The sequence below is a fragment of the Cyclopterus lumpus genome, chromosome 24 (assembly GCF_009769545.1).
Source record: "Cyclopterus lumpus isolate fCycLum1 chromosome 24, fCycLum1.pri, whole genome shotgun sequence".
NCBI classification, from domain to species: Eukaryota; Metazoa; Chordata; class Actinopteri; order Perciformes; family Cyclopteridae; genus Cyclopterus; species Cyclopterus lumpus.
In genome coordinates this window covers 8284404-8299141 of record NC_046989.1, presented here as the reverse complement: position 1 = coordinate 8299141, position 14738 = coordinate 8284404, and the positions used below count along the sequence as shown (strand labels likewise).

Here is a 14738-nt window from a genome sequence, read left to right as displayed (position 1 = left end):
CGAGCGTGTTGGAGATTGAGCGCTACACACTGAGATTAAAGTCAGCGAAAGAGTTGCCATCGCTCATGCGGGAGACCTTTGGTGTCACTGTAGCAGAGTGACGGATAGATTTGTCATTTGGACAAGGATTACTTTATTATACGGACAGCTCGGGAGAAGATGTATTAGGGCCCGTGTATCTGAAATGAACTGTAGCTCAATCACAGCTCAGAGCACACAAAAGATACAATAGTTACTGTGCATGCGGATAAATACCCACAATTACATTATATCTGCAGCACCCAACACGCTCAGGGACTCAATTTGGGCAAGTCCCCCTGCAGCTTCCAGCAGTCTTGGTTCATTAAGTTGCTGGTGGGGGACAGAGACCCCCTGATAGCGGCTAAAGACGAGTGTGTTCAGAGTATAAGGAGGGAGTTGGTTCAAAGGAGCACATCAGTGCAGCTCCTTAATCAGAGCTGGCAGGGGTCAGCCAGCACAGGCATGAGATGCAGCGAGAAAGAGATGTGTGTTCGAGCGTGTTTATAAGGGAGTGTGTGTGTGTGTGTGTGTGTGTGTTGAGCGCCTGGCTGAGAGGCAGATGAGAGAGAGACAGCGAGAGTGTGTTTCTCACACTCACACTCAAGAGCCTGTGAAAGGTCAGCGCTTAGTGCTAACAGCACAAGATAGAAAGGGGTGCGCGCACACACACACACACACACACACACAAAGACACTCACGCACACACACACGCTGCTCCTGCAAAGGCGCATACTTAAGTCCAGAATAGGAAAACACTCAAGTATCCTTGGTTAAACTATATTAGTCGCCTGCCAAAAGTATTCAGGCGCTTTGACTTCTGCAAACACACACAAGCTAATTTATCAACCTGTAGAATACAATTGGTTTAACAGTTTTGTATTTTGGTTTCTGATGAAAATGTTTAACTTTTGAATTAATTGTTTTTGAAATTAAGTGTGTGTCTCTAGCTAACACTTTCTCTGACATGGTGGTCAGCAACGGAGCAGAAAGCACACGGATGACCTCAGACTGCAAAGCTACATCCAGAACAACTGGAGAGGAGAGCAGAAAGACGGAGAAGCCTGTACGGGCCTCTCTCTCTCCCTCTTTCTCCCTCTCTCTCTCTCTGTCTCTCTCTCTCTCTCGTAAGCCCCTTCACAGTCATCAGGGCTTTCCAACGTTTCCTGTTTTCGCAGGGGTGAATTGTGGGAGATAATCTCCGGCTGCCTATTGGCTGACTGCACACAAAAAGCGGCCCTGGAAAGCGGGCTTTTGTTACTGCTGCGACTCAAATCCAGCGGCTGGCTTTTCTTTCTCCCCGACCCCGCCGAGGCACACATACCATGCCACACCATCAGCGAAAAAAAAGAAAAGAGAAGGAATGACATATAGAAAAGGGAAAACCCTCCTGACCTGCGCTACTCCACAGCACATGAGTGGCCCAAAAACTGAAGCTTGTCTCTAAAAGAGCAATAGAGAGACAGATTGAGAAGGCAAGATGTGTGTGTTTGCTTAAGAATTAGAAATATATATATACAATACACAAAGGTGCAAACCTATAATTAATACACAGTACGCACACTGTATCTCTTTACAAAGGCAATAACCTTTGCTGACTTTATTCATCGACTGAATATCTTCATTCTATCCGTGCATTAATCTGTTATAATGAATCATCCTTTATCAAAACAATATCTGCAATCATAATGAGACGTCTTACAGCTATAGAGGTATGATATAGGCTGTCATTAGCAGCACTAACAATGTTTTTTGGACAAATCTGTCAAAACATTTCATAAACATCAAAAGTCAAAAAAGTCACAATAGTCTTAAAAGCAGCATAATCAAGGGGAACAACAGCTACAGCGCCCCCCAGTTATTAGAGCAACCCACTTCCCACGTTCATTAGATTCTTGACAGTCAAGACCTAAATAGTCGAGACCTGATTAGCCTTTAAGACTTTTTGTCTGAGGACAGCCACTCGCTAAGAGGCCGCCCTGGCTGCATCTAATTAGATAGTCTCATTCCCATACATGTCTGTTAACTTCCAGCTTGAGTCTATTGTCCTCTACTGAAAACAAAAACAAACTAATGTGCCTCATAATCCCCTTAACTATCTTGACCTTATTTAAGTATCTGATGAGGCCACCAAGAAGAGGCCACCTCCTTGGGAGCGATTAGTCAGTGAAACTGCTGAAACTGAAAGTGAAATAGCAATTGTTGCTGTATTGTTCAACAGCAAATAACATAAATGTTAAATCAGTGGGATAATCTATTATTGAGGACTTTTCTAACAAATCACCACGTGCATGTGTCTACCCGCTTTGCCAACATCTAACCCTCCTTTTCCACCCGACCAATAATGTGCTGCGAGAAGAATCGTATGACCCTATTATGATTGGTAGCGACAGCATCGAAGAGGGGGCAGCTGGGAAAAAGGGGGAACTTTTATCTTCTGATTTGAATAAGATGGCCTGGATATGTCACAGTGTTTACCCCTCCGTATGCTCCGAGAGGACACAAAACAACAACACGAACAAACTCGGTCGCCCACACTACAACGTCTATTGTTTTGTTGTTCTTCTCGTTTTTGTTGTGCAGCTTACATATTGTGCTTTGTTTTCAAAATTTCCTTCATTAAAATCCCAGTAGAGCTAGCTCTCATCCTTGCTATGTTCCCTAAATGGACTCTTTCAACCCTCCCTCTATCAAACCATCCTCCCTACACCTGCTCAGATAACCACTCCTCCGTCTCTAGGCTCCATCCTCCTCTTTGCCCTCTCTATCCCTCTATTACTCATCCTGCTAATATTCATAGTCTCTTCAGCTCCCTCATGTAAACCCATTCAACTTCCCCTTCCTTTATCTTTTGCATAAAGCCATAACTTAGTGAGGGAAAGTTAAAAAAAAGCATATATGCTTTATACGGCAACTGAAGCTGGCACATCACAATAAATACATCAAATGTCCCCCTTTAAAGCAGGTGCATTTACAAATGTACAGAAACGTGTAATCCATCTTTACACTTGTTACGCGCAGCAAAATAAGTCACCACCTCAATAAAATGACGGTACAAATGAGCTGAACAGAGACAGGAGTGTGAATTAAAAAGGAAGATAATGGCAAAGGTTATATACTAAAACAAGGGCTGAAGAGGAAGAACATGTTTGACTTACCTTGACATCAGAGAAGAACATCTTGAGCATATTAGAGCTTGGGTAGCGGCTGTAGAAAAACATGAGCTTGGCCTTCTTCAGATGATTGGGGGAGAGACCCTCTTGGATCTGAAAATAGCTCCCATTAAGGACATTAACAAATGTTTGGAGGGAAACAACAAATGGCAGATCAAGCGAATGTAGCTAATGATGTTAGCACAAATACAATATGTACGTGCTAATAATTGGCTGTAAGATTGGCAAGACATCCTCATTTGGATGATGGGTAACCAAATTTCCTTTCAGGCATGAATGCAGGGCTGCTGGGTGGAGGTGTGGGGTGTGGGGGGGCTGAAGACAGTGCACCAAAGCAAAACCATTTGCTTGCAATTAGCATTGTCCGTATCAGGTGTGAGAGTGTCACGGTAAATAAAACGCTGGCCAGCACGACAAACGCTTTTACATAAGGAGGCTCATTTCACAGTCAAAGCAAGCAAACGCCTTTGCCTACACCCAAAAAAGAAGAAAAAAGGAGGCAATTTGCATATCACAGACAAAGACAGCAGTTAACGCCAGTGACGGGCAAGAAGGCCTAATGGCTTGGCGACAACTCATGCCAAGCCTGAATATGACTGTTTGATATTGGCTTCATATCAGTGACAAAACAAGGTCCAGGAGATAGGCCCAAACCCCGGCCCGAGCAACATGAAAAACCCTCTCACACTCACATCGGCCATATTCAAATACATGTCAGAGGCCTCGTCTTCCTAATGGATCGCCTGGATTGAACAGCAGAGAGGACGGAGATGGGCTGGTGGGGGCACCTTGAGGGATAGTATGGTTCCAACCTTCAATTACATCCCCCTCCTCCTCCCTCTGCTCCACCCCTGCCCCCCAGCCTCGCTGCTGCTGCCAAACCCTTGGAGGAGCAAAAGAAGGAGGAGGAGAAGGAGAAGAGGGGCTCTGAGGCTTTGGACTCAGCCAGTGATGGGGGGGACTGAAACACATCTGCGCCACTGAACGGCCCAAGCCATTTCCATGGTGAATTAACGGCCGTATAATGCATCTGATAATATCAATCTGGAGGATAAGACATTGAAAAGGGACCGGGGGGCGGGCTGCATGTTAAAACCTCAGGCTGTTTCAACGAGGGTTTTCATCAAGCAGAAGCAAGACAGGCCCGTTAAATTACACAGAAGATACAGCCCCAAGTTCTCATGAAGACTGTTTACACTCCAGTGGACAAAATACATCGCTTGACATTATTTATGATCTACAAGGGTAGCTGTGATCGTTAAAATCAGTCAAGTGTCCAGATGTAGCTGTAACTATAGAGTGGGAAGAAGGCATCAGCTGCTCGATTGGATTGCCCTTGGCCTCAGGGTTACACAGCAAAGCCAGCAAATACTGAACCGCACTGGGTTTGGCTCCTTAAAAACCCTGTCTACTTTGTCTGATTCAGCGAGAGAGGGGCAGAGAGAGAGACTTAGTTGTATACGCAGCGAGGGTCTTGTGGGGGAAACCCTGGCAGACTGGTGTTACTCTGTCAGGCCTGGCCAAAAGAGCAGCACTTCACTCTCCACACCACACCATCTGCTCCAAGTGGAGGCGATACAATGGATCCTCAGACAGAGAGAGGGAGGGACAGAAAAAGAGAGCTCTTTTTCAGGAAAGGCAAGGTGGGATTTGTTTGCTGTGAAAGCTGTGCACTTACACTTAGATTAATTTGTTTTTGCTTTTTTTTAATTAGGATTAGCATCGCTTTCCCCTTATCACTGAAATTAAAAATGATTTTAAAACAAAGACGTCGAGGTTTTACCTCTCCAGCCATAAAGACAATATCACCTCCCTTCAGACGACAATTAAGAAGCTTCATATCTCCTGATGAGGCATTTTCATCTCTAATTCACTCACAGCTTGCAAATGTAATTGTGATTGGACTTAGGGGTGGCGTGCAAGGCTATTATTTTGTCATGATGGTGCACTCATACCAGGTGGCCCACTGTTCCACTGCCACATCCGACAAGACATCATCATTCTCACAACACATCCCCAAAACCCAAAGTCATGAGAGGAAAATAGCTGCTCCACTTCCTAATTCCAGGTGTAAGGACAAGAATATTTGGAGTCGGACTGAGAACAAATGAGGAAACTGATAGCAGCCATCTGCTCTACAACGCTGCAGAGAGCTGGTGAACTTGAACACACCTCGCAAAATGTCTGACAAGCTGTCTCTGGCTCCTGAGGCTCCGAGAAAAAAAAGAAAGCTACAGAATTATAAAACAATTCTACATCAATGGAACATGCTTTAAAACGAGAGAGTAGAAATGCAAATAAACTACATTGGCATACTAATTATAAAAAAAACATTTACAAATCTCTATCTTTTAAGTGGCAAACTTCCTAAACCTGTGATAAATTCAAAAATAAAAGATTAAAAAAGTGTCTTTTCTTTCCATTTAGGGGAGTACTATCTGTTAAACCCTGAATGTATAAATGCTACAATGAAAGCCACAGCATCTGGCATGTGTGGTTATTGTTTGATTGTTTTCTACTTTCTCTCAGTCTCTGTATGTCTCTCTCTCCCTTTTCTCTTTTCATCCCTCCATCGGGAGCCCGTAGAAGCAAAGGATTATGGATCTCTGGAAAGCGTTCACCCTTGGGTCAGAAGACAAGACAAGGCGAGGTAATGAAAGATAAACAGCTCGCTGCAAACACCTGTTAACGTCTGCTTCAAAGAAAAGACAGGGAGGAGGGGGGTTTGCAGGGAGGGAAAACTAAAAAAGAAGTATTTGGCTGCCAAGCAACAGCCGAAGGGCCCCCCGGGCTGTTGACAGATCTTTATGAAATGAAAAAAAGGGAAAAGAAACGACAATGATTGTGGGCCTTTTACAACAGCGATGGATGATAAGAGGAACACAAGAGAAAACACAAGCAATCATAAATATACATCTTTACTGAGTCCTCAGGCGAACCTTTTGTGACACGCACACACACACACACACTCTGAGAAAGGCTAGGTACTCAGGTACTCACAACCGCAAAGACAAGGCATCCAACGTTGTTTTAACTAATAAAGCCCCAATAGGTTAAGACTGTTGGATTAATTTCGCATGCATGTAATACATGTTAATGTCTTGAAGACAACGCGTTTTAAGGACAGCCAGTGTGACATGACTCAAACTTTCATAAGAGTTAGGAGGTGTTGCACACTAAGGAACTAAGAAGGTATAGGGGAAACAGAGAAGGGATCTGTTTAAGCGATTGGTCCTGAATCCCCGGGGGCTTCAATTTGAGCTTCCCATAGGGGATAGTTTCTTTATCCGCAGGCCATGATTGGGGCGCACTGGGGTTAAACTATAAGGGAGGCTATATAACACCATTGTGTGCCAAGTTTCAGGACACCATCTCCCTCCTGGTTATTTCAGGACATTTTTATAAAAAGGAATTGGGGCAGTAAATGTCGCGGGGACCTAATCTTCGTGAGTAAGTGATATGTGACAAGAGAGCTTTTAAAGCACTTAGGATTGGCAATGGAAGAAAAGGCTGTGCGGTGCTGTGAGAAGAGGTATGAGTATAAAAATAAATACAACAATGCAGTACAATGGATGAGAGAACAGCAGTGGGAGGAAAAGTGATTCATCAACAATTTCTCAGTTTCTTAGGCTAGTTTCAAACAGGCTGAAAAAGATTTGATTTTTTTAACTCTTTGTGGTTTAGATGCAATGTTTCACACCTGCCTCTACAGGGAATTACCACCTGAAATCTTTGTATCTGGCTTTCACACACATGAGCTGGTCTGAACTGGACCACATCTTTAAAACATCACAGTCACTGTCAAACACATTCACTTATTATTGTCTTTCAACCACACTCAAACCACACCATTTTTTTTTTGAAAGGATACATTGCTGCCTGAGTAAGGTGAGATGTCAGCCATGTCCTGGAGGTCACTGCATTCAGACTTGATGAGGGACAGGGAGAGCTCGGCTGTGCTACCAGGGTGCGCTGGTGAACAAGAGCGATGGTGGTGCCCTAGATGGTGAACCGATGCCATCTTGGTCCTCAGGCTGGTGGTCTCCCGGGACAGGTCCATGGAGTCTGGAGAGGAACGGTCTCTGCCTAGGTAGCCACCCGTGGGCCCACCAAGGGGACTCTGGAAAGGGTAGCCCATAAGAGGCAGTGGAAAAGGGTGTCTAAAAGATGGGGGGCTGAAGCCCATGGAGGCAGAGAGTGAGGAGGGGTGAAGGATGGGGTGGTGGTGCCCGCCATGGGCACCCACAGCTGAGGACTGGTGGTGGTGATGGTGGTGGTGCTCACTGGGTGTCTTCCTCACGATTAAGGGTAATGCCTCAGTTTGGTCATTGGTGGGACCTGGCATCCCTGGCATGCTGGTGAAGGAGTCTAGTGGATTGGGAATGATGACATCGCCGAAGCACTGCAGCCTCTGGTTGGCGGTGTGAAAGTTGGGGTTGTCTCCATTGACAGTGGTTGGAAATCTTTCAGGAGGTATGGAAAGTGAGGGGAAGGCTTGCTGGGGTGTAGGGCGTGGAGGCTTGGCAAACACCTTAACCACTGTATCCACCACCTGGGTCATGGCTGAATTGAGTTCCTGCTTCAGTGTTTCTGCCAGCTGTTTACCTTCAGCGTGCATGGAGGAGCCTGGACCTCCCTGTCCTTTGCTCCGGCTGAGCCCCTCTCTTCTTGGCTTCTCTCTGCCTGCGAGCAGGGCCTGCTCCTGGAGCAAGGCCCGCGCCCTGTCCAGGAAATGGCCTGGGTCCAGGTCAGACATCTCATTGTCAGAGCGCAAGTCATCTCCACCCCGGTCATCGCCGCCGGTGTCAGACCTGGCTGGGCTGTCTTCAGACATGTTTCCTATGTCATTGTTGAGCTCATTGTGGAGGTCGTTGTGTTCTGAGTCATCGGTTGAGTCATAGATCTGAAAGAACTTCTCCTGCAGCTGACGTAGCTGTTTCTGCATGTCCTCCAGCTGCAGTTTCAGTTGCCGTCGCTCCTCCTGCTTCTGCTCCTTTCTCTGGCACACCAGCTGGGTGAAGCTCTGTTGCTGCTGCTGAGGCAGACGCTGCTTGCGCTTGTTCTCTCGGCTGCTACTGCTGCATACCTCGCCTCCCCGTGGGCTGCTGGGGGCCTGCTGCTGAGACTGAGTGGGTGGGCAGTCTAGATCGATCTCTTGGTCTCGATCCATCTCATGGTCACGCTCATGACGGGAAGCAGCAGGTACCACCACACTGGGTGAATGGCTCATACCACGTATAATGTTCTCTACACGGGCTCGCTTGGCACGCAGATGTTCATCGTTGAGACGTTCAATTTCAAAGGGGGCGAGGCCAGGACGACCAAAAGGTGACAAGCACTCTTGAGGGGTGCTATCATGGGAGGAGTTACTGCAGGCATCCTCCTGGGGAGCATCTGAACTTGCATTGGAGAGCCCTGATCGGGGGAAGCCGACATCCACTCTATCACCCCTGTCCCCTCTTTCTCCCCTCTCAGGTCCTCCTCCATTTTTAGCCATGTTATTCTTGAGAAGCTGGGAGATAATAGTGGTGCCAGGGAAAGGCATCATAGTGTCCTCGTATGAGTTGGCCCTCTTCAGTAGCTTTCGGAGTACATTGGACTTGGATTCAGTGTCGTTGGCTGACACAATGCCAGGTCCACCATGTGGCTGCACTACAGAGCACTCCATGGAGTCGGTGTCTGATCCGTGGTGAGAGTGGGAGCTCAGAGAGTTCATGGCACTGAAAATGGCTGCTTTGGCGCGGGCAATGTTATCAGTGGTTGTTGTTGTGGCTGCTGCTGCTGCGGAGGCTGTGTTGCCCACGGTCCTCTTAACACCAATGTCCACACGTCTTCGCTTGGTCTGTCTGTTCAGGAGGGAGTCGCTGTCATGGTCCGGCATCACGGGCTGCTGCTATTGGGCCATATCCCGCAAACCTCAAGGATTAAATCCTCTGAGTACCTGTGGGTGAAAATTCACAAAACCATGACTCACTTAAGAGAAGAAATATTAAAGTCACTCACCCAGGCAGGACATGTCCACGTCAATATAAAAAAAAAATCTAAATCAAACAGAGAAGCTTGAACGTTTTCGATTGACTTAATGAATCAAAATCTATCCACCTCAAGAGACTTGCATTAGTCAACATTATGGATATAAACGGAAGAGTTCTGTCTTAAGCCAGAAGGCAAAACCTCCACATATGTGTCTTAGAGGACGAGCACATCCATGATGACATTTAGGCAGTAAGGACCAGTGACAGAGGGGTAAGGGGAAGAAATAGGCCTTGGCTCGACATTCCAGGGCAAAGTCCTACATTTTATCCCGTCCCCTGTTACACGCCGGGCAGCACTGAACCAGTTCCCACGGAACACAAAGCTGCATAAAATTATGATAATTACTTAAGTACATGTCCTCATTTCCATTTTTGTGCAGTGTGAGCCAACATAGGATCTATTAATTCTCAAAATAAAATAAAAATAAATAGGGTTAAGAGTATCAAAAAAAAAAGAAAAAAGAAAGAAGTAGTTTACAAGGAGAGGCAATGCACATGCCGTTATATTCCTTTTACTAAATCCTTATACGTAGTAAGTGAACATTGGTTTGGTCAATTTAACAACATATTGTCATTTTAAACCATCTTTACACATTGGGTAATTTTAAAATGCAAGTCCTGTGTTGACACTAATCAATATGGCCATCATATCTTAAGCAATAGGGAGGGTGACACATAAAAGAAACACAAAATAAGCCTATTGATTTACGTGCCAGCGTGAGCTCACTTCTGTGTTTTTTGTTTGTCTTTTCATCTGGCAAGGGCAGTTAATTCTGCTCAAATGAATAGGTCACAAGGGTCAACTCTGGCAAGGAGCAACTTAAAGCGCTCTTACAAAAACCCTAATACCCCTCTGAAAGCAAAACGTTTTGTCAGTACAGGCCTGCATCAATACTGCTATGTAAGCAGCGGAGGCAGTGTCTTAGTCAGAGCCCTATCAGATGCTTCTAATCTCAAATGTAGTGATAATATCAGAAACGATTTTAAAAGTATGCTTTTCTTTGTCAAATTAATACATTTAAAAACCTCAGAAAGATATATTTTGATTACGTTTTCTTAACAGCATAAAAGTGGTGAAAGTGGTGCAACAATTTAAATTTTGAGCTGGTGTTTTTTTCAGGAAAACGCCAGCTCTTTTTAAGACTCACAGTGGATTTGTAAAACATGTGTTTATATATACATATATATATATATATATATATATATATGTATATATATATATATATATATATATATATTTATATATAATAAATATAGAATTATTTATTTTACTTTAATTTTACAGATTGCAAATATACTGAAACTGTACTTCAATTTAAGCAAACTGACAGATAGATTTGCTACGTATAGCTATAAACATTTGGATTTTTTTCTTCTTTTTTACCGAAATGTCAAATGACTGATTCATATACATTTCATTTTACTTTGACATTCTTAGACAAAAGCCAAGAAGTGAGGACGAATTTGAAGGGTCAGTTTCAGTGTGGACAAACAGCGGAGAAAATTGAACTCCAGTGAGACTTTAACATATTCTCTTTATCTGATTATGTGCTTGTTCTAACAAAGACATCTTTACATAATCACTGCAGGTTCAAAGTCATTTAAAAATAAAGAAAAAAGAATTACACACACACACACACACACACACACACACACACGCACACAACTTTGCTGTTGGCTTTGTTTGACATGTATTGTGATCTACAACGCAAGAGGCGGATCTTTCACTCTGAAAGTAACATTTTGTAAACTGACAAGACTAAAAATCCTAATTTACCGGTTTAATGTGTTCCCCTTATATCTGTACTATTGAAGTGAAACCGGTATTTTTTAAATGAAACTATTTTGATAAATGGCTTTGGCCCAAGTCTTGACAGTCACATCAGCAGTTGAGACAAGAGGTGATACATCTCCCCCCAAAAAAACTGACTTGACTTGATCGCCTCAGGACCTTAACAATGAGCTTGAAATAGTCACTAGCACCTGTCTTTTCCGACGGAGCACCTGTCTCCCATTGCCCATGCGCACTCTCTCGCCTTTTCTCTCGTTCAAAACCTTTCAACAATTTGAAGCTATATGAACCACACACATAAACAACGAGCTGTGTATATGTTCGTTTGAACTCTTAAAGATCTTGTCTATTTAAACTGGTTCTTCACGTGAAACCTATTGTCATGTAACAACCCTTTAAACCTTCCAACATTTCGGGTGAAAAGAAGCAAACGGAAGAAATCAACAAATGAAGTCCAGGTTTGAAACTTGGTTTAAAATTCAAATAATACACAGTTGTTGTAACTTTTAGTAGGTAAACAACAACATTGACATTACAAGACGATAAAAGAGATCTGACTGTTTCTTTACTTGTTTCATGGTCAGTGGACAAACTATGAAAACCTTTGAGACTGAGTTGCTTACACTTACAACAATATACCGGCAGCGTTTTATCACAATGCTACAAAAGGGCTGCGGCAGAGAGAAAGACACCGACACTACAAAACAGGAGGACTGACAACATCCGTAAAGGACTTAGTGTGAATAAAAAAAAGGCACGAATGAGGTGTTAGAATAACATGTAGCCCACGGGACAAAGACAATAACGAGGAAACTGCAAATTCAGGGTTTTCCAACACGCACTGAATATCTAATGGAGCTAAATCTCAGTTCCCGTTCTAAAATCTCGTTTTAAAACCCACTCCCAAAACTTACTTTGAAAAGTTGCAAATCAACTTGATCCCCGCTTTGACGCGGAAGGTTGGGCTACCCCGTCCGCAAATCATCCTCGCAATAATACGGGCTGCTCACGCGACTCTGACCACACATCACGATGCGGGGAACGAAACGGAGCAAATAATGTCCTACAAGAATATGATTAGCGGTTCATCACCGAGATATTTTTCACCGTTCATTATGTTTGATTTGTTTATATATATATATATATATATATATATATATATATATATATATATATAGTCCGCCCACCGTGCGCAGGCGAGGCAGAACAAGAACAACAGAGGAAGGGACGTAACCGAGGACAAGGTTACTTACCCTTTGGACGAAGAGGGGGACAACCTGAACTCCGACGGCGAAACAAAACGAGAAAAATACGCAGAGCTCTGCGGATTGTTCGCTACTGGGATGTAACAATGTCTCAAAGAAGGGAGAGCTGGAATAAAGTCAGCGGCGCGAGCGAAAGGACCGAAACAGGAAAAGTATAGAAGATGAAAAGAGCTCTTGCACGGCGGTCTCTCCCTCTATCCTCTGCTGTGACTAAAAGAGTGAGAGACATAGAGAGAGTACAAGAGAGCGAGGAAGAGAGAGAGCGAGAGAGCGAGAGAGAGAGAGAGAGAGAGACAGACTGCCTGTGTGGGGGTCTCCGCGGCGCACTGGATGCAGAGCACTGGATGCTGGAGCGCTCCTCCGCCACTAAGATTCACTTTAAGACGCGGCTGAAGGAAACAGGAAGACGTGCGCGTCACGAGCGACGTGATGTAACCGTCGCTGCCTACCAATAAGAAGCGTCCGTCCGGTCCGGAGAACAACGCACTGAACTTGACCAGAGAATGGGACTTGAGCATGCAACTAAAGAGAGAGAGAGAGAGAGATAGAGGGAGAGAGAAAGGAAATACCACTCGTACTAATCCATTTCTTCCTAAATCACCGACTGCGCGAGTAAGAATCGTTATACGCACTTTGACATTATAGGCCTATACCATAAGCCGCAATAAAACACATAGTCCGCTTATGTTATTCATTCCCATATTCATGTCTTGGAGGGGAGGGTTTCTATACTAAATGGTTAAGTGTCAGTTTGATCCTGAGAGATTTAAAACAACGTGTGAATACTTTTGGAAAGAAATCTGAATAAGAACAATGTATCGATAATAACTGCTAAGGAAATTCATATATTTGGCATCCAGTGAGATTATCTCAGTTGTAGATTTATTCACTACATTTAAGAAAAAAAAAACATGTTTTTTTTTAAAGATGAATGCAGCATTAAGTGAATTGTTAAGGCAGAGACCGTGTTAATGCAAATGTTTACAGACGTCTATACCAGCCTTCCCGTTGGCAGTTAAAGTCTAAATTAGACTGTATAACTATTAGTTATTTTACAATAGAAATGACTTTTTAAACGCTCGTGTTAATGCATGTTTCCATTATGTTTTAGGAGAGTCTATTAAAACGCATTAACATTCCTTCAAGCTCAGTCATTTGCAATGATTACCAACTTTTTGTTATATTATATTTTAATATGTTTTAATAACGACGCGGAGCGCGTTTGAATTTCAAACATCTTATGCACATTTTGTGTTGTTGTTGCAACTGGTACATTTGGACTTCTCAAAGGGGAAAAGCAGTAGTCGGTCACTTGGGAATAGGAGGTTCAAAGTGACATGTAGGGATATTTTACGAGCAGAGTTTTTTCATTGGTGGCAGCAAAGTCTAATGTATGAACAAGCAAAGCAGCACAGAAGCTCGGAGCTTTGCTTTGGAACTCAGATTATCCAGGGAAGCCAATATCTGAAGAGAGCTAAACGTCTCTTTGTGAAGCGCTCAGTTAAGAGCCGAATATCATCACGAAACGTCTGTCACTCGGATCCGCAGTCTGTCGCAGAACATAAACCGCGCGCGTAAAGACTGCACTGTCATCAAAACATATTATCAAGTTAAACGGGTTGTAAATAAAAAACACAACAAAATTCCGTAACGTTTTTATTTTAGTGAATTTATTAGACTGTGTTTCTCCCTTTGAAACTTCGGCACCTGCAAGGCTGAACCCTACGGACACTGACATCTGATCCTTACCACAGAAAAAAAGAAACCTGTTCGACGCTTCTGATTTATGAAATGATGACGGCAGCTCATTCCTTCAATATTTGTTATTTATAATCACACCGCAGTGTTGCGTTCTGCAAATATAGTTACACGTCGGTCTTTACAACAGGTGTATAAACAAATTATTTAGTGATATTGTTGGGAAATGTGTGCAATAAAAATGTATCTCTACATAAGATAATTATGTTATTATCGACACGTCCATCCGCTTTAGCCTGGGTTTCTTTAATTAGAGAATAAAGCGTAAACCTCGTATTACATGCAATAAATTATACTCGTTTATTTTATAACAAACGCATGAAAAGAATTACAAACAGAAATATGTATAGACATTTTTTATCATTATTATCATTATTACTGATAAATCCATCTGTTGACGTGTTGAAGCCAGAAAAGAAGAAAGTTATTCATGCATTATTATTTTATATCATCGTGCCTTTTTTTATGCCTTTGCCCTGTTCTGTTCCAGCTTTTCACTGATTCATTTGTTGCACGCAGCATCTCATTTTTTTAAATCCTCTGCACAAACAGGATCCTAAAGTACTTAACTAGAAATCTTATTTTCCATATATGCACATCAGTCAGATGCCAAAAGGGAAGAGGCGAGTCTCTTTTCCATGTCGCAAGCAAGTGTTTTTTAGGACGAACGAATTGCAACGAAGTCAGCAAAGTTTAG

The 14738-nt window shown here is 43.4% G+C and overlaps 1 protein-coding gene across 1 annotated transcript in view; it reads right to left on the bottom strand.

Annotated features, from left to right (window-relative positions):
• Positions 1-12554, bottom strand: part of LOC117727373 (prospero homeobox protein 1-like) — a 28269-nt gene extending 15715 nt beyond the window's left edge. Inside the window, exons 1-3 of the mRNA XM_034527646.1 lie at positions 12272-12554; positions 7063-9132; positions 3177-3284 (exon numbers count right to left, since the gene is read on the bottom strand). Of these exons, the coding sequence (XP_034383537.1) occupies positions 3177-3284; positions 7063-9072 (2118 nt within the window). The 5' untranslated portion in view covers positions 9073-9132; positions 12272-12554. The remainder of the gene's footprint in view (positions 1-3176; positions 3285-7062; positions 9133-12271) is intronic.
• Positions 12555-14738: the final 2184 nt, after the last annotated feature.